Raw genomic sequence first — 21,374 nt, forward strand, 5'->3', positions numbered from 1 at the left:
CACAGATACTAGCGCCGGTAATGATCTTTCTCTGAAGGGTCTCTTCCTTAGAGATAGGGTAACAAATTTGGCCATCCAGGAGGGCCTCAAAGTAAGGAGCCAGTTGAGATTGTTCGGGCATCTGACAGGGATCCCTCCTAGGCGCCTCCTGAGTGGGGTGTTCTGGGCACGTGCCTGGGATGAGACCCCAGGGCAGACCCAGGACATGATGGAGAGACTAAATCTCTCTGCTGAACTGGGAACGCCTTGGTGTTCCCCCAGACAAGCTAGAGGAAGTAGCTGGGGAGATGGAGGTCTGAGCTTCTCTGCTAGGCTGTTGCCCCCGCGAACCAGCCCTTGATAAGCAGGAGAAAATGGATAGATGGTTCCATAAGTGTTCAGGGACCATATGGCTCCTCTTAAAGTTCTGGGTTCAGCAACATGCAGAACAGATCTTAGATTAAGACTAAACAATCAAGGTCCTACATAAATATATACCTACAGTACATAGAGGTTTTTTGTTTCAGATGAGCAGAGACTATCATAACACATAATAGTTAATATGGTCAGACAAATGCTTGATTGATCAGGTAGGATGGAGAAGGAAAAAAAAGCCAATACATGCATTATTTATGTAGTCTAGGGACACATTAAGACATTATCTAAGGCTTTCAGAGCTGTGTCCTGTAACCCTGTTAAAGTCCCTTGCAAGATATGGAAATTTATGGAAAAACACCAGATAAGGGAAGGCATCTAGAAAAAGCTTCAGTGGGCCAGCTGCACAGAGGCTTAAACCTTGTTTTCTGCCGGAGATCCCACTGAAGTTGAAATATTTTGTCTACACTGACTGATTGATCTGTGACAGTGAAAACACTAATTATTGTATTAAGTAATTATGTGTTTTATTATTAGGCATTGACTGAGAACAGATATGATTACATGATCCCTTCAGATAAAACAAATTAAAAAGTCACAAAAAACCTTCAAAGGGTATGTGGACATTGACATAAGAACACATTTAAACAATAATTACATAATTGCATACTTATAATTACTATAGCCTTTAGGCTCACTTTAAGTCAGGTATAATTTTGTGCATTTCTCTGTAGATAATTGCATTATTTTACTGTTGTCATAAGTGGGATATGACATATATAGCCAAAAACAGATCAGACGATGCAATGTTCTTGCCAGTGACTTGTAGGTACAGCCTCCGGCTTAATCTTCTTGTGCTGTAACCATGACAATAACAATAGCCTACGCAAACTTACAAATATAGATCCTCCTCTTTTGGGAGTATACAGATTGCCCTAAAGAATCAACTCTTCACTGTGGCCAGCAAGCCAAGACTTATCTTGTTGCTCTTTGCAGAATCATGTCCTCGCTGTAGCCAAGACAGTCAACATTTATCTTTCTGCTGCTCACCAGACATGCAGACAGGTTGTCTGAATTACTGCTCCCTATTACGCAAACTATAACACATTAGTTAAGTAATACATACAGTATGTAACTAATTTAAATCGATTCCAGTTTTTAAAAAAAAGTCCAGACAATGGTATTTTTGTTGATTTCTAATTCATCACCCTATTAGAAAAAGAGAAGACATTACCATCATCGCAATCAAACTCAGAAAGCCATGCAAACAACATTAAATAACACTTTCATCTACTTTGGCTGATTAAATATCTACTTAGGCCAGAGCTCTGTTTTGAAAAATATGCTGTCACAAATTTTCAAAGGAAACAAACAACGTTAGTTATTCCAACATGACAGACACAACAATTCTAAGAGTGAAATGAAGACCAGTGAACAATAAAATAAGATCCAAACAGATAACATAAGAAGAAAATGCGGATATAGGTACTTGAATGTGAATACTAGACCTATGTTATAGTTGGTTATATTTTAGTATAATAGATATATTATATTGGGTATCGTGTAAACAGACGCTATGTTTTAAAGAGTGTATAAGAGCTTTTGAACCTGAATATTTACTCTAAAGTCCAAAATCAGTCCCGCTGGCTAAAATGTAGCAAGGTTGACACCCAGTGGTTTGATCCGAACATTACAGCTGTAAACCCGCAATCTCCGCCTTATTCAAATACAATATTTGTTCAAATACAGGTCAGAGGCAAACACTTAAGTTTGCTATTCCCAGTGTGGATGGTGTTCAACAGTTGGGTAAATCCGTAATAGGCAGTGAGATTGGAAACTAATTAAGAAATTATGAGGAAATTACGAGTTTCTGTGCCAGATGTGAGAGCTGATTACTTTGTCTTAATTTCCTAAAAGGTGCACCAGCTCAGTGTGATAAAGATCATTAATTTGACTGCATTAAGAGGCGGCTGGCGAGCACGTTTAAAATAGACTATGAGCAAATTGTAAACCGCGATGGCGTCCATTTATGCTGCCCCTTTCTTTTATATTTTTCCCTCAGTTGAAATGACTGAACTGCATTTAATCTGGATGCATTTCATCAAAAATGATGCTCAAAATGTTTGTTTGTTTTAAATATGGATAGGGATTATAGTTCAGATTGGATGAAAGAAATTTTCCACTATCGCATAATGTCAGTGGTTTTAGGAGCAGATGGGTCTGGACCAGACCATGGCTAATACAACAGATGACAGACGGTGGTCTCTGGAACCAGTCTCTCACATATGACAGCCTCACTTACTGGTTTGATCTGGTCTTTCCAGTCCTCTTCCATCTCTGTCCATTTGTATAAATATCATTTTTATCAGCCACAACTACAGCCAAATTATCACAAAAATCACCCAATGCTGTTAAGAATTACAAATAGATTGCACAATTGCATTGAGGCAACATTACTTCCTCACACACTGCAAATAGTTGCTCCATCATGGATAATGACATGTCATAAGAATACTAGCAAAGGGAAGTTTAGTTAACATGATTAGAAAAGTCAAAAAGTCAAAAAGGCTGCTACTCATAAGCAACAACCCTTTACATTACTCTCAAAGTAATAACTACAGTGTTCCTTGGTTTTTAACAAGCTGTTTACATATAAAAGACAGGAGGTTATATCAGCCTACAGCCCATATTCATTGATTATTATGTTTTAATTATACTGGCTACTCCGTTTGTTTCCGGAGTGTGTTCAGAAATTAATTTCGAACTACCGTAATTATTATTAATAATAATAAAAACAAATGTTTGCTTGCAGTAACTGAAAGTAAACTGCACTCTTTGCAGTGTGGCTGTAACTAGACTACCGCCTCACACGCCAGGAGGGTGAACCGCCGGAAACAACCTACCCTGCCTTCTCCGTGCGTGAACCTTACGTGATTGACGGATCAGCCGGACCAATCGCACGCCTACTTCCCCTTTCCCGCGCTCCAATCACTTGCCCAGGACGAGTACACAGAAAATTTTACGGCGCAGTCACGGTAGGTTGAGCCGACTGAGGTCCATAGAAATTTGACAGCTTCACAGGTGAGACAACCGTCCAGAGGCTGTTTCACTTTAGCTTCCAGGTTTTTTTTTTCTCTCGGAACTCTATTCACTGTGAGCCTGGGGTTGCCACAGTCAAAAAACAACCATTCGAAGTCTAATCATTCCGGCAGCATGAGCAAAAAGAAAAAGGACTGGAAGACTGAAAAAGGTAAGGCTTGTTTTGGAAAGGGGGGGAGGTGGAATGAGGCTATCATCATCTCCATGGCAGACGGCGTGAATCTTTACCACGCCAGAAGACTGACAGACACTCTTTCCGTCTTGTCCGTGTGCTGCAGTAGTAGCCTACTTGTTTCCTAGACTGCTTGATAATCCCACAGGGCGGACTGTACAGATGTTGTAATGATGTTCCGCCTCCTGTTTGTGCCGCCGTAATGTGTGTTTGACATTCGCAACAACGCTGCCGACACAGTGCTTGCTTATTAGCTTACATTTAAGGTGCTCACAGATCTTTCTCGAGTCTTCACGTACCTGTCAGAGTACCCCACCACCCCCAACTAACAGTTCCCGTCTCCCACCTGTATGATGCAGCAGCAGCAGCAGCAGTTCGCTGAGTTGCAAACAGCATTCTCTGCAACTGAATGCCCTTGTAGGTATACAGCTCTCTTAGGAATTAGCGTGCATTAATATAAACCGTGCACTTATTCTTAAAGCCGACCACAGTTTGAAGCATACAACGATAGCAGGTTATTGTGAAACTTTTCTCTTTGACATACAGGACAGACCTGTTGTCTGACAGAGGCAGAGGCAGTAAGGGAGACTTCAGCACTTTGTGAAGTTTACTTGTGAGTTGTAGCTTTGTAACTCACAGCAGAGCTTTTTCGGGGTAAACTTCTTTCTTTTGGCTTAGCAGCTGTGGTTAGTGTGGCAGTCACTGGTTGCATTGCGTTTCTGCCACCTTAAAAACGAGCAAACAGCAACTAGACTGCAGCCACAATTATGCATGTCGATTGCACATGTATTTTCCCTGCTATGACATGCTTATAGAGAGAAGCAGTGCTACATAATGTCACAATGGGGGCAAATTTCCTTATCTGATCTAGCTCATTCAGTAAATGAAACGATGTTTTTGTTTTTTGTTTTGCATTATTTTGGTTGTCAATTTGAATTATGCATTTGTTTTATGGTTCAGTCTGTGTCTAAAGGATGTTTCTATAAATGCTTCCAGTTTGAGCAGGAAGCACCACAGAATGAATATCAATGTAAGTACTATTGTTAATCTACGTCAAATCCCTTTAATAGGAGATCATGGTAAGTCAAAACATGAAAGAAAGAAAAACCCTTTAAACTTAAGGATATTAACATTCTTATTTCTTAAAATGCTCCTTGACTTGGGCGAGTCTCTAGGCTTTGGGAAATCCTGCTATGTAATAACACCAAAGATGAAATAATTTCCCTCATTTTGACACTTTTAGTTTCTCTGGAAAGATCAGCCTTATTTCTGAAGCGGTTGAAAATCTGATTTGCCACATTTACCAGAATTCTGACTGTAGTAAAACTAGGAAGATTTATGAAAAAGAATGAACAACATATAGAAACATAACCGAGAATATTCATGAATAAAAAGACAGCATATGCTGTTCAGGCTGCAGGTACTTGGATAATGCCAGTTTTTGTAGTTTTGCCTCTGTACGCCACGACACTGGAATTTAAATCAAACAGTCAATATGAATTTAAAATTCACACTTTGAACTTTAATTCAAGGGGCTTTGCATAATTTTTTGCATTAACTATTGAGGAAATACTGTTTCCAATGGCTCAAAAGTAATTGGACAACTGGCTGACAAAATGTTTCATGGTTAGATGAAGTCAGTTTGCTTATTATTCCAGATAAAAGATCTGGAGATTATTCCAAATGCTGAACTTGAATATGGTAACTTTTCACTGGAACTCTAAATGTGATGTCCAAAGTGATGTCAGCGGGAGTGAGGGAGGCCATCATTAGGCTGAAAACCCAAAAAATAAACCTATCAGAGAGACAGTAAAAACTTTTTGAGTGGCCAGATCAATCAAAAAGAATGAAAACACTAGCTCAGCCATACCAAAAGGTCTGCGAGACCACAGAAGACTAAGTAGATGAATTCTTCTCTTAGTTAAGAAAAACGCTTCACAGCATCTAGCAAAAACACTTTCAAGGAGGTTGGTGTATCATTACCACTGGTTACACTCATGAAGAGTTTGGCAGCAAATATCTAAAAGAGCCTGCACAGCTCTGATTGATTGGAAGAGAAAAGTCTGGAGAATGAAAGGATCTGCTCCAAATGCATAACCCTAACCCTGATCCAAAGCATAAAACATTATCCATTGAACATAAACGAGGCAATGTTATGTCACGGGCATGTGTGGTTGCCATTTGCCTAATGGGCCTAGTGTTGATGATGTGACGGCTGATAGAAACAGCGGGATGAATTCTGAAGCGTAGTGGGCTATACTCTCCGCTTAGGTTCAGCTAAATGCCGCAGGGCTGATCGGACAGCACTTCAGTGTGCAAAATGAACCAAAGCATACTGAAAAAGCCATGGAAGAGCTTTTCAAGGCAAATATTCTACAACTGCCAAGCCAGTCACCTGGTCTCAACTCAGTAGAGCAAGCTTTTCAGTTAGTGAAGCGCAAGGAAGGAAACACAGTATCTAGTTATGGTGATTGTCTTGAAGTATTTAAACCAGTCATTATATTTCAAATTATGTCAGTTTGTCCCATCAGTTTTGAACCTCTGAAAATGAGGCCATATGCATAAAAATGAAATATGTTAAAGGTTTTTTGTTAAACACCTTCAACAAAGTTGAAAGTTTTCAATCACACCTTTTAAAACCACTGGAGGCAAAATTAGAGAAATTGCCCAAAACTCATTGATCTACCGTATTTCCCGGACTACAAAGCGCACCTGAATATTAGCCGCACAAGCTAAAATCAGGGGAAAATCCTGTTTTGTACATACATTAGCCGCACCTGACTAAAAGCCGCAGGTGTTTCAATGTTGACTTATCATATGTAAGAGAATATGCACAAAGCGAATTGTCAGGAAAGAGATGGCTGTTTGGAGACACACCCCTTTTATTAATATTTTGAAAAACAAGTTAAGGGTACATATTACGAAACATGTGCTGTGCTTCATAAATGAGTAACAAATGTAGTACATAACAATAACCTACAGCACACCAGAAAAATAGATTCGGCTCAGGTGCAGTGACATGGCTTTAACAAGAAGAAAAGTCAGTCATTCACCACCATCTTCCTGCGCACTAAAACCACCAAAGTCCTCTTCTCCAGTGTATAAAAAGGCAGTTCTGGAGTTGAACACAGAGTCTCTGGCCACAAGGTGATATATTGTTGTCCTTTGCAGAATCCCAAAGATTGGGTTAGAGGTCATTCAGATAGTATCATATCAATCAAACGGCCTGAATAGTTTTCTAAACTCCTGGCTGAAAGGGCAAGTCACCTGTGCTGCACACATATAACATATATCACAGTTGGGGCTAAAAGCCGCTACTTTTTGCACAAGCTTTGAAACCTGCAAGCTTTTAGTCAGGTGCGGCTTTTCTATGGATTGTCCATGATTTTTGTCATATCGTAAGACGATTTGTTTTGTTTGTTCCGTGTCTGAATGCACTATGTTGCCTGGCGGATGGACATGTGACCACCACTCTTGAACCCCGATACTGTGTGTCTGATCACATGCCCTTCTGCCAGGCAACGTAGTGCCGTACAACAGCGGAACAAACAAAACAAATCGTCTTACGATATGACAAAAATCATGGACAATCCATAGAAAAGCCGCACCTGACTAAAAGCTGCAGGGTTCAAAGCTTGTGCAAAAAGTAGCGGCTTTTAGCCCGACAATTACGGTACTTGTGATATATGTTATATGTGTGCAGCACAGGTGACTTGCCCTTTCAGCCAGGAGTTTAGAAAACTATTCAGGCCGTTTGATTGATATGATACTATGTGAAATAATCTCATGACCTCTAACCCAATCTTTGGGATTCTGCAAAGGACAGCAACAAAGTGCTTCACTGTAGTCCAGAGAGCCTTTCTGTGTTCAACTCCAGAACTGCCTTTTTATTCATCCATGTAGAATAATAGCTATTTTAGGAGTAACAGCAGTGGGCAAGAGGGAGAGAGAATACATCAGGGATACAACAGATATCCCCTATTGCTGCAAGGCCTTCAATGTAAGCCTGACCTCCTGTGATATTCTGTGTAACGATGATCCAAAGAAGCTTACATTTCTGACCAGAACATAGTCATCTCTTTTTCCCTGAATATGTAGGCTTTTATTTGTGCAACAGTCTCATAACCCATAGTGCCATTTAAAAAGAAACAATACAAGGTTGATATGACATGCATTTTATTTGATCTGTTACAGAGGTGATTTCAAAGTACACAGTGTAAACTAGGCTACTTATCTGGCAATGATTTCACAGTAGCACATAATTAGGATGATTTGCTTTTGCTTTTGCGCAACAGCTCAATGCTGTCAACCAGTAGCAAGCAAAGGCTCTGTTGCAGTCAGAGCAGAAAAGCAGCAGAAGTTATTTGATATTAGACAATTATAATGTAGGTTGTTTTAAAAACAAACACATAAGCAGCACAAAGCACTGAGATTTCCTGTACATTGATTAGATAGCGCCTAGTATGAGTTTAAATGTAGTGAGATTTTAAGAAGTAAGTTCTTTGAAATAGTTTCTTGACAGACAAAGGGCAGGACAGTGTAGATATAGTTAGTATTTATTGATGGGTTCTGTATTTCACTCACTGGCTGCAAAGGATTTTCATTCAGGTATTAAAAACAATCCTTCTGCTTAAAATGATGTTAGTTGGTCCAGTTAATTTTGAGTCTCTAAAAATGGGGGGATTGTGTAAAAAAACTGTTGTATTTCCTAAAGATTTAATGCAAAAAAATTGTGTTAAACCCTTCATATTAAAGCTGAAATCTGAACTTTGATCACATTTTGCTTGCCTGATTTAAAACGTATAATTTAATTTAAACTTTATAGATAACTGGAAAACTTCTGGTGTTATTAGAAGAGGTGACTTCATCTCACTTTGGATGGAGCAGGTTGCAATTCTAGAAATCTAAATTGTATAAATTTCCTGTGAGACCAACAAAGAACAAACCAAAAATCAGCAAAAAATAATGTAAATATAAAAATTCACAAAAAAATCATTAATATAACTCTCTCGACCACATCAAGGAGTAAATTAATTAAATGTAGACTGTTGAACATTAAGCTTTTCTCTTCTAAATCTCTGTTAGTAAATGATTTATTAATTAATTGATCAACATTATTGATTTATTTCCCCTACAGAAGCCCGGATGCAGCAGGATAAATATGTTAGTTTAAATTAATCAGCACGCTTAAGTCATACTAACTGTCAGAAGCACAGGAGGAGGAGCAATCTTTCACGCTAGCTTAGTTTAATCAAGCAGCTGATAAGCCAAAGTGCAAAGATCTAGAAAAGTTCTAATTCATTTGAAAGTGAAAAACACAAAAAAACTGTTTTCCTTTTTGTTTCTTGCTCTTTTTCAGAGTTTCTATTGATTTCATTAATGTATTTTCTTTACAAAGAAAATGATAACCATTACAGGAAAAAGATATTCCGAGTTGACCCACAGAGCTAACATGAAGAAAAGCAACTTTAATAAATGCTGATATATATTTAGGCTCTTTCTCTCATATTGATCTTTAAAGTTTAACTTCATGTGTTTACTAGCTCCAAACCATCAACAGTCTTGCAGGAATAGGGTCGATTAGACTCAGTTCCTACAAGACTATTGATGGGTCTAATGTACCCCATTCCAACAACACTGTTCAAAGAAGTTTAACCATTGTTTTTTTAATACGATCAATTTATCTTTATTAACAGGCTACATATCACAGGCTTTTAAGGTGGTTGTAATTAAACCACATAAGTTGCTACTTGGCTCAGGCAGGATTTATACCTTTCATTTTATTTTGAAAAATTCTTGAATGAGTAGTTGTAAAACAGGTTGTTGATCCCCTGCAGAGGAATGGTTTGTTTGAACTTGCAGCCACTGTTGGTATAAAGAAAATGAGTTGCAGTTGTTTGAGTCGTATCTATCTGACAGATTCCATATTGTTTATGTAAATCATTTTGCTTTGTAGATGATCTCCAGCTTTATTTATCAATATAGCCAGATGAGATTTATTACTATGAGACTGATCTGTTGTACTTGATTATTATCAGGTCACTCTAAAAACACTCTGAAAAGTTGCTCCAGAACACTGCATTAGAGTACTAACAGGGGCGATAAAGAGACACCGTATTTCTCCCTCTTGCACTGAACATTTTTTCCATTTTTAGTTCCTTTTACTTTCACTTTCTTTTCTCCCTCTACTCCTTGCTTCCTCCCCTCACCGCTAACGGGTCACAGCAGAAGGCTAGCCCTCTTTGAGCCTGCTTCTGCCAGAGGTTTCTTCCTTACCACTATCACTATGAAGTGCTTGCTCACAGAGGACTGTCTGATTTTTAGGGTTTTCTCTAGAAGATCATCGGGTTCTGGGGCAATATATTAAGTTCAGTTCAATTGAAAGTTCACTGTGGTTGAGTACAGAGGCAAAATTACAAAAATTGTTTAACTTTTCAAATATTTATACACCTTGACTGTATTTTCAATGACCTGTAAGTCGTATAGGAGTTTGTGCAGAGAAAAAGCAACACAGAGCTTTGAACAGGGAGGACTAAAAGCTTGGATTCATGCACGAAGCCTGCACTAAAATAATGCTTGTCTGACAGGCGTGTGGTGTCCACAGCTGCCAGTTTAAAGCCATAAGCGATGGCTAAACAACCTCCATCACAATGCTACTGATGAAGGGTCTGTCTCATGACAGATCCAACTAACTTGTGGAGGGGAAGTTCCACATTCGCATCAAGGCCTGAAACTATTACTGATATGGGTGGGGGCCTTCAGTAAAGCAAGAGCACTTTTCTATGACTTTGGTTAAGAGAAGAAAAAAAACTATATTAAGTTAAAGTGAAGGAAGGATGTTTGTGATTTTTAACATAAATCAGTACAGCACCTATTTGTGCAAGGACTACATTTTTGGCCTGTTTTTATCAGGTTTTTTTTTTAGTAAAACTGTTTTTATTTTCTGTCACGTGTATGCAACTTGTCTTCACAGAGAGACTGCTCCATCTAAGTTTGGATGACAGGCGCAAGGAGTATCGTCGTCAAGATTTCATTTCTCTGGACAAGATACTAACCTGGAGAGAGAAAAACAGATGTAAGTGACGGAGTGTGCCATTTGGGATGCTGAAGTGTTTCTAAGTGTGTAGTCGTACACATTGTGGTATTTTTTACAGGTCAATCAGAAACCAGGAGTGCTGTTTGTCAGAAAAGCTGCGCCAGCATAAGTACAATTAATTTAAGCTAAAAATTTAAGCTGAACAGATGTATTTTCATAATTTCACTTATCTAAAATATATGTATTATCTATCTTTTTTATTTGTTGCCCATTTCAAAACCTAAATGAGAAACTGGTGTTGGATTATATAGCTGTAACAAAATTAACCCTAGACAATGGCTGTGCTACATGAACATTAATCAATTGAAAGAGACATTTGTAAACAACAGTATGTTACTTAGTCTTTTATCTCAAACTGTGGACTACTGCTCTTTATTGATAGCTGAAACTTTGGTGCTCTGTCACTTGCTGAACAGAGCAGAGGCAGAAAGACAACGTTTTGCAAGAACTTGTTGCAAAATAGTGATGTCACAGACCCCTTTCCTTTAAAAAAAATTGTTGCTAAAAGGGTGTGAATGGTTTCTTCTAGGGCTGCTCAATTAATCGAATTTTAATCACGATTACGATCTGGGCTTTCAACGATCATTAAAAATGACTGAGCCGATTATTGGCCCCTCCCTCATTTATCCGCGACACCTTAAAGGCCGGTCCGTGAAAATATTGTCGGGCATAAACCGTCCGTGGCGCAAAAAAGGTTGGAGACCGCTGATTAAGAGGACCCGAGGGAAGCTCGGAAAGCTAAGCAGAAGTTATTTGGAGAGTGACTGCCGTTGGTTGAAAAGAGAGTTTAAAAAAAAAAACTTCAGTGGTGTTGCACACTATGTTATATTATTTTTTTAAAGTCATTGTTAACCCTTTAAAGCCGGTCAGAGCAGCACGCTCCGTTTTGCGTAACTATTGTTAAATCCCTGTAGAACCTGAACCGTGTAAGCTAGCGCAATAATTTGTTTTGCATATGAAACCGGAGGAGTTGTACTTACATCTGATGCCATCAGCTTGTCCTCGGTCATGGTTTCGTTCCACATATAGCTTTGCAAAAATTGCATAAAAAGCGCTTGCAGGAACAAAAACATAATATTCCAGAAACACGCTTTGCCGTTCCTATCAGCTGTTCGTAACACTTCCCACAGTGAAATGATGCACATGCTGTTTTCTTTGCAAATTTGCATCATAGGATTGTTTTTTGTTTTTCCTGCAGTATATAAAAATTGTTGTATCTCCAAAATAAAACTATGAAGACACTCAAAATAAATTTCCTGTGGTGGAAAACTATTTTTTGCAACTTTATTGTATTTAAAGTTTTGAGGGATAAACCTCTTAAATTTCTCCAAGTAGAAATATATGTAAACAAAACAAAAGCGATTTTCAATTTTTTTTGTAGTTTATTGCACTTTTTTGCAATTTATGTAATTACTATGTACTTAATGCATACATATTATTAAAATATGGGCTATAACAGTTGTATTGATGTATAGCAACTTGAAATGCTCCCACAAATGGCACTACAGCATGTAAAAAAATAATATAAGCTCTGGTGGACTTGGTTCTATAGTAGGTCTTAAAGGGTTAAATAAATATCGTCAAATAATCGTGATCTCAATTTCAGTGAAAATAATCGTGATTATCATTTTTACCATAATCGAGCAGCCCTAGTTTCTTCATCTGGCCAAAAAGGTAAAGTGAAATGGTGGGGTTACAGCTGTGAGTAAGAAGGATGCCAAAATGGAAATGCATTGTAGCACACCTTTATTGCTTCCATAGCAATTGAGAGAGTAAGGATCAGCCAGCGCCTGCTAATCAAATGCAGTTTAGTGGGTGATCATCACATGTTTAACCAGCTCTTTTGGCTTAATTCCCTGTTCTTAGCTGACAGAAGTGGCAACCGGTGTGGTCTTCTGCTGCTGCTTAAAAATTTGTCTAGGGTTTTTGTAAGATTCTGTTCAGAGTCTTTCCCATCCTGATGCTCAGTTTTAACTTTAGCAGGTTGTCTCAACCATCTCTACATGGGGAATTTTATCTAGTTTCTGAGTGGCTAATAAGATAGTTACATTAACAAACAGTTAAACAGGTTTCCCTTAAAAATTGTCCAGTGAAGTGTATTTTCCTATATTCAGTTACTTGGACAGGAATTGTATTGATTTAAAGTTGGAATTAGTGTATTTAATTAACATTACAATTCACAAAACATATCAAAATATGATGTAAAATAGAGAAGCAAGTGAAAGATTATGAAAAATAATTTTTTAATTGTGAAACAGCGTGATTACCCTGTAATAGTGTCAGAAATAATAAGCAGAACTCATTTAGATTCAGAAAGCTGAATTATATTTTCTTAACGTATGAAGCTACCTTTAAATGGCACATTTAAAAAAATAAGCCATTTGTTATGTAAAAAAAAGTCATTTTAAAGTTGAAGATAAGAGTTAATGGAAGGCTTAATATGTTAATATTATAAATCGACCTGTCATTCAGTATGTGACTGTGTATGCTGTATGTGAAGCAAGAAGCAAAACTCATTGCTAATAAAAACCAACACAGGCTTTTAAATTGATTATGACAAAAAACTCTGCATCAAAGAAAGCTGTTGATTTTTACTATTAATAGACACTGTGGAATGGTTATAAGTGAACTTGTCTTGCTTGTCCACTGTACTTAACTGGTTCACAACAAAAATCAATACTACACACTGCATCACACAAGTATTTTTAGACAGCTTCTACAAATAGAATAAAAATGTGAGTATTGATGTATAGGACACTGGAATCATTGACAAAGTGATCCTTACAGTCTTTGTTTTCTTATTTCAGGTGATGACCAAGAAGATGGGAAGGAGGTGACAGGCGGAGGAGGGCTGAGTGATAAAGTATCTCTTTACAAAGGAGATATTACTGTCTTGGAGGTGGATGCCATAGTCAATGCTGGTAGGCACTCTGTTCTCTGACCTTTTAGAACAGGTGGATGGTGTTTGATGCCTGAAGGCTGTTAAGTTGTCCTTGGCTGCCCTCTGCTGTTAAGACTTGGGAAATACTGGTTGTTATGGCATTACACAGTGGTCAGCATGACTGAGACAAATGTTAAAGTACACATCTGCTCTCGCTGATCTGACTGTCCGAAAGTTAAAATACAGTGCTGTTGAGACTATAATTGCAGCTCATGGCCTTTCTCGTGAAAGTGACAGACAAGGGTTCACGACCAGCTGCTTTTGGTGAGGTTTATCTGGTTTGTCAGTGATGCGACACAGATCTGTCAGTGATTATTCAGTGCTGCTGTTGGGGGAAACAACATAAACATCTTTCAAAGTGAGTGAAAAACCAGGATGAAGAAAGGTTAGCAGAAGTGTGTGTTTTTTCTCATTATTGCATCACTGTTATATAATATTCTGCATTCTGTTCACAACCTACACACAGAGTTATAAGTGTGGAAGAATTGCTTTACCTGTTGCTACAGCTGATCCAGAGGAGAATGTTTCAGCTTAAAGTTGTGGTACCTCAATAACTGTGCAGGAGCAGAATATTAATATAGTATATATTGGATTTCTGTTGTTTCACAACTTTTCTTTTCTCACAAAGTGTTTGCAAATACATTCATATTCTCATTAGAGTCTACTAGGCAGTGTTCACCTTGTGTGAAATTAGTGCCCTATAATTTATGCAAGATTAATAGATGTGAAAAACAGACTGCTCCATCGGATGAGGCTAATGAACTTAATGTATTATGTAAAAAGCCATGCTGATGAGGTTGGCATGGTGTCAGCATTATGTAAAAAGAGTACAACTGACATGAACCTTAATCTCATGGCTGTTGTGTCTGTTCATCAGCATGTTGACCTACAATGTATCACATGCATTATTATAGAGGTCAAATAGATTCTTCCACTAGTTTTATTGTTGCATGTTATTTACTTTGGTGTTGTGACAGAATCAACTAATTTTGATACAATATATGAAAAATATTAATATTCAACACTATGTTTGATACTATTGTGAGGAAAATGACCACAACATTAAAGTTTGTTACTTTGAACTTTTACTAAAAGATAAAAACAATGATTATTCTTTTACATTAATGAAAGCTTATTGAGGTACTTATCTGTACAACTAGTATCTCTGTTCTGTATACATACTTTGATATAGATAATCAATTGTTGCACTCAAAAATGATTCCTTGTCCTCATGAACATGCCACAATAACGTTGCATAAAATGCCGCCAAAATATTAAAAAAATAAAGGTGCGTTTGTTTAAATTATTAATCATTAAGGAAAACGTGCCTGCTGTAAAGTGAAAGTATGTTTCATTTGAACAGATGCCATTAAATTTAACATGTAAAACAAAAAACATGTAAAATTGACATGTAAACAAATTATTTAAAATCTGCATTTTTGCATACATATTTTTTGAGTATAATGCTATAAACATACTGTATATCACATACTCGTATGAAAGTCAGGAAACTTCTCTTTGCAATTTTACCTAATTTTACTGTTTAAATTTGTTACATGTAAGTCTGTGGCCTCAAAATGAAGTATTTAGGTTATGGATAAAATGAGCAGTGCTTTGTGGCTGGATGCTTAGGGCACACGAGAAGAGAAAATAAGGTTCAGGATGCAACGTTGCAGGTTTTTGTTTTACACTGTTTAATGCTATTGCAGCAGAGGAAGGTTGTTTACTTCATCAGCTAATGCAGCCAGACATCCAGGCTGTGATTGAGCAACATGCTGGCTAGGAGGCAATTGATTCTGGTTAGCAGGCTGTCAGAGGTGCTCGAAAGGTCAAATGAATTGCTGAAGCCTTTTATAATTTTTTAGGTCTCAGCATTTGGCCCTCTGTACCTCCATTCATACTGTCAAGCCACTCGTCTTTGTACAGGTGGTAGCACTGATAAGAACACAGTGATGGACTTTACTGTCCAGTTTTGTTTATAGTGTGGGGCAGTTTTGCACAGTAGTTTGTTATGAATGGGAATTTTAATGTAAATGGAAAGTTCCAGTGCCAATGTTTTTGTCACTGGTAACAAAACATTTTACAGGATGACATTGTGCTATATAAATATTGCTGGCAAACGATTTAGTTGATTAGGCTGCACATGCTCTTGGTCGTGTGGATCTTGCCCAAATTTTTTGTGACTAACACAGTTCTGAGCAGGCATTGTGGATGTTGAGCAACATGCACTGATAAGATCTTTTGGATAGCTTGTTCAACTTCTTGCCTTTCATCTATTCAATGGTTCCAATCTCTGGCCTGCAGTACTTCCATTTTCTCATGCTGTTTTTCACTTGGGCTTGGCACCAGCAGACTGCTGTGTGTGAATTGTGGGAGTTTTTGAAAGTATTACTCACAAGCTTAATAAACAGTCCGAATGACTTTTTCTCACTACGGTCCAACGTGATTTATAAATTGAGATATTACGAGTGCAAATTGTAGGTATATGTGGAGGTTGGTGTGAAGGAATACATCTTTGTGACCCCATATTTATTTAGGCTACTAATTATGTCCTTTGGTTCATTTATTTGGCAGTTTAATATCCTGTTGTGCTGGGCTGTGATGTGATATGGAAGACACAGCTCATTATTTATTATGGCATACCTTAACTATTACTTTAAAACTGCATTAGCAATGTGTTCTCCAGGTGCGGTTCATTGCAGCGATCAGCTTGTTAAAGCTGACACATTTGTTTTAATTATGTTCCATTTTCATCCATTTCTTAGGGAAAAGACTTTACAACAAGATTTTGTCTCGACAGCAGCAGTATGCGGCTTATAAAATAAGAAATGTCCAGCTTGCCGTTACCTGTTATGGCTTCTGCCTATAGCTTTAAGAGGGTGTCAAGTTGCTTTATGTGCTCCATTAAAATTTAATTATTGGGCTCATTGAGTTTTTAATTCTTCTCTAATTCTGTTTAGCTGGAGGTTGCACAGGAGGCGCTTAAACTGTCACCCGTGTGCGAACCTGTGGGAGGTGGTGTCAGTTAAGTGCAGGGTTAGAGGGCAGAGCGGCTATAACATGACACGGTGAGTCAGGCTGCAGCATCTTGTCCCAGCAGATGTTGAGACTTAGCCCAGAGTATAGAATGACCCTGCTGTAAAAGTGATGTTAGACCACACTCATGCTTCTTGCAGTCCTCTCGGAAAACATAATGAAAATGATAGGAATGGGTACAGATGCAGACATACCAGTTAAAAATAAAAATCACACAGTTTTCTAAAATAAAGTGAAACAGATGAAAGTGTTTAGAGTCAGGCATCCTCTATTTAACTGAGGAAGACCTTTACTCTGTTTCTCCCTATATATTGAAATGATCACAAGTATCAAATGTTTTGATATAATTTGATCGTTCCCATAGATCTCAATCAAGGCTGAAGGTTTAGTCACTGTTCCTAATGAGCCATTTAGGCAGTCTCTGTGACGGGAAGCACCTTGTGCTTTCAAACATCGGTCGTTTTTTATTGCCTTTTAAATAAAAAGTTAGATCAATTGGGCATGCTCAGTAGTGCCACAAAGCATGATTGGATATAATTACGTCACTGTACCATGCAGTCCTCCTGTCTGGATGATATCATCGATGTTGCTTCACTTTCTGTTAGAGTTTTTCATGTTCTTATCCCAGGATGCTTTGTTAGTCCTCTAGTTTTATGCTGCCCTGATTCAAAGCACTTTGTGCCTGACTCTGGAAACCAACTGCATCACATAACTGGGCCTCCTCCGTGTATTTCATTGGGATTTTTTTGTTCATAATGTTTCTCTTTCTTCTTGTGTGAACATTTCTTTCATCTGCCCACAGCTGTCCAAAGAACATATTTCCTAAGAAGTGTTGTGGCTTGACAACATGCATTTTAGCAAACCCTAGTCTGGTTTTATCTCTCTCTCTCTCTCGCTATATATATATATATATATATATATATATATATATATATATATATATATATATATATATATATATATATATATATATATATGTATATATATAAAATACAATTTATTTGTATTTTTTTGCAAAGCAAAATGTGGTGTGACTGGAAGCCATACAATTTTTTTGTTGTCATCTTGTTTATGTGTGTTTTCAAGATTTATAACTAACAACTAGCAAAGCTCTTTAGACTTATTTTTGAATATGCTTGTATTTTCTTTCTTCCCAATCTCCTCAGACAACTCTTTAATCTTCTTTCTCTTGTTCATGTTGTTGTTGGTGCATGCAGTGAAACTAAGAGCACAGTGATTACTTTTCTCCTTTCAAAGAGGCTGAATGACTAATTATAAGATTGAAGACTCCTGTCAAAATAATTGAAGACAATAGCCCGCTATGTCACTACAATGCAATTGCTTATCACTACGTCTAATGGTGATAAATAAGGTTTTTCCAATAATAGCATTCAGGCTATGTTTGAAGATCTTTTAAGACTAAAAATGAATTAAGTTCTTTCACTTGTTTTATTCTATGACAAACTGAAGGTTTGGAGGTAAACATGACAAAAGGGCGAGGGTGAGGATGGGGAGTTATGTCAGACGTGAACGGCACATTTGCTCGTGTATGACTGAGAGACACACATCCTACAATCTGGATTTGCTCAGATTTGGGCCCTGTACATTTCTAATCCTGTGTATTCCATTAGTATAAAGATTTGCTACCCAAATTTTTGTACTTAGTGCATTTTTCTTTTTTTTTTGTATAATAACTGTAGAATGATCTTTTGTTTTTTTTTAAAACATACCCAGCAATTTCTCTGATTGCTAATTCACTGACTACAGTAGACTGTGTAGACCATGGTTAAATTGATAGCAGGATGATCAATGGAAAGAGACAACTATCACAGTTAATCAAGCCTTGCTTCATAGAAAATTACAGGGTTCACTAAAAGTGGGTGTTAAATTTAATGTATATAATTTATTTTGGTTTTAAATGGCAAACACAAGAAAATATCGGCCTTCTTTTTTTTCCGCTCTTGTCTTTCTGGATGGAGTTCACACGAGTGTCACCGCCCTCTCAGTTCAGAATGAGATAGCGAAGATAGCAGTGCAAAGTAAAAAGGACCATTCTTATCATGATGACTGTGGTAATTATGCATATGGGGTTGACTCCTAATCCATTACCTGCTGTAAACCTTCCCATCTTTCTGTATTGGATCATTTTTTTACAGGAGCCAATTTAATGTGCATAGAAAATCGAGTTATGAATGCCATAAAAAACCTGAATGGTTTGAAATGAGTTCAAGAAATTCAATTGGCATTCAGTTGTATGGGGCCACTTGTACTGCAGTCATCACAGGTTTGATGAGAGCAGTGACCCTCGGAGGGCAGAATAGCATGATCCAGTAGAGATTGACTTTTATATATCTTTTTGATATGCCACCGCTTCAAACAGTGTTCGCCTATGGGATTTGCTTAGCACAAAGGCAGCGTTGTTTACTTTCACGGTCATTCATTCATAATCTGTGGTACAGAATCCTGCATGTCCTGGTGTGGTCAATAGTGAATAGAATACAATGTTGTTCTGTGGTGAGAGCAAAGTAATGTCTAGAGGTACAACACTTTCTTGTATAATGTTTTTTGAGCATATTGTGTGTGTGTGTGTGTGTGTGTGTGTGTGTGTGTGTGTGTTTTTCTTTTTTATCCTATATTTGAATTAAAATTTGGATAATCAGCAAATAAATGCATGAAAATGACAAATAGTAACATTTGCAAAATTTGAATCATCTGACATTATTGTCATGATAGGAAATTCAGCTGCCGCAGGCGAGGATATGTACGTTTGTATTTTAAAGAGTAAAGACAGTCGTGGTTCAGGCTTGTCCTTCCCCCATTTATTGAAAACCTCAGTAGCTGCAGCAGCACTGCAACAATGCGCAATAATGGTGTGTAATGTCCAGAGAATATTATGTCCTTCTCTGGGGCAGAAGCTTTAATGGAGACCACAGCCTTATTTATTGGGGAATGACTCTGAATGCTCTGATAATATTTTAGCCAACAAAGAAAGCGACTTTCCAGAATAAAATGGTGGCCTCTTTATTCTCTTGCTGAATTCTCAGTCTGTAGATAGATGATAAAATGACAGACATTTCACTGTTGCTCTTCCCAGCTAGGGTGCCTTTAAAGATCTGGTTGTAATATATGTCTACATATTCTTCTTTTCCGCTTCATGAACTCCTTCTTTTACTGCAACTAATATATTGCGGAGACTCAACATCACTTTTATCAAAGGGAGGATTTTTTCCCCTCTTATATCGAATAGTTTGTCCCAGCTTATAAACCAGTATGGATACCTGACTGTGGCATAACATGCCAAACACTGGTGTGAAATGTACTATTCACCTTTTACTTTAGCATTTTCCTGTGACTGATAAAGCCTGAGGTATCTGGTTTTGTTTCCTGCTGTTGATGGATCTTGTCAGCGTAGACTCTTCATTAGATTTGGTGTCAGGCCATGGATGTGCTGCACAGCACACTCAGCCCCTGGAGAGTCTTGCTCAATAGGCCTATCTGTCTCTCTGCAGATTCACACCCTGTGCCATAACCTCCCTGAGTGATGCAGCCATGCTCACAGCAATATGACTGCAATTGGAGGTCTCTCATTCTCTGTTTGTTGACGCACGCACATGCTTGTGCACACTCACAACCAAACACACATTTGCAGCCTGTCTTTAAGGCACTTCAGAGGCTTTTTGGCCTACATCTGTTTCCTAGGCACAAATCATAATGATAACTACTACTTGCCTGATTGAACCTCAACTTTATCGTGATGTAAATGTAATGATTTATGTTTAAGGACTAGATTTTAGACCCCAGAATGGAAGACATTCTCCACCATATGATTCTATAATGGTGCAAGTGCACACACACACATGCACAGTACATAGGAAACCATGGCAGAAGGGTGGTAACTTCTTGAACAAACTTGTGATTGTTGTGCTATCACACCAAGAATGAAAATCAATGCCTCTGGCTGAGAGAACTTGCTGCTCTGATGAACAGTGAAATGACTCTGGTGAGTGGGTTGCATCGGGCCCTGCACTAAAAGGTCCAGGTAATCGTATCACCTCTGAGTGAGGTACGGCACAAGGACAGGGTTTTCCCTCACGTCATAAATGTAAACGTAATGTCGTAAATGTGAACTGAGGCGACAAACCAGCTGACGAGCTTCCCCTTCTCCCGATTTCAGCTCGATTTCTCCCCTGCTAGCATCCAGCGATGATCCGTGCATCCCTTCTGTAGCAGTGTTTGCTCATCATCGCTGTTCACCTGATCTCTGTGTGCCAACCTGGCCAAATAGAAATCATTTTTCATGAGGTGTTGCTAATGGAAAGTAATCATGGGAATCTGTGCTGTCAGTGTGTGTCCATCTCCCACTTAGAGAAATGTCTGCAATTGCTTGGACCGCTAATGGTCTATGACCGTATTGAGCATTTGGGAGAATGAGCCTACCCTTTGTTCCCAGTCATACATTTTGTGACCCACCCACAGTTGAAAACATAAAAGCCGCACATATCCGCACAAAGCGAAGACCGTGAAAGTGTGGATGGGATTTTTTGGAGACAGTTGCCAGTGCTCATGAGGAGACCTGTCATTCAGGTCAGGCCTACACTCATCTCCCCAGTGGAGAGGAAACTTCACTGAAAGTCATTGTAGGTCAGAAATGTTGCTTGCTTGTTGTTTGCTTTCTC

At 38.2% G+C, this 21,374-nt stretch overlaps 1 protein-coding gene across 1 annotated transcript in view; it reads left to right on the top strand.

The window, feature by feature from the left end:
- The first annotated feature begins 3,357 nt into the window (after positions 1-3,357).
- The window catches only part of macrod2 (mono-ADP ribosylhydrolase 2), a 399,684-nt gene continuing 381,667 nt past the window's right edge, over positions 3,358-21,374 (top strand). Inside the window, exons 1-3 of the mRNA XM_026190215.2 lie at positions 3,358-3,604; positions 10,599-10,700; positions 13,529-13,642. Of these exons, the coding sequence (XP_026046000.2) occupies positions 3,568-3,604; positions 10,599-10,700; positions 13,529-13,642 (253 nt within the window). The 5' untranslated portion in view covers positions 3,358-3,567. The remainder of the gene's footprint in view (positions 3,605-10,598; positions 10,701-13,528; positions 13,643-21,374) is intronic.

This window comes from Astatotilapia calliptera, chromosome 13 (assembly GCF_964374335.1).
Source record: "Astatotilapia calliptera chromosome 13, fAstCal68.1, whole genome shotgun sequence".
Classification (NCBI taxonomy): domain Eukaryota; kingdom Metazoa; phylum Chordata; class Actinopteri; order Cichliformes; family Cichlidae; genus Astatotilapia; species Astatotilapia calliptera.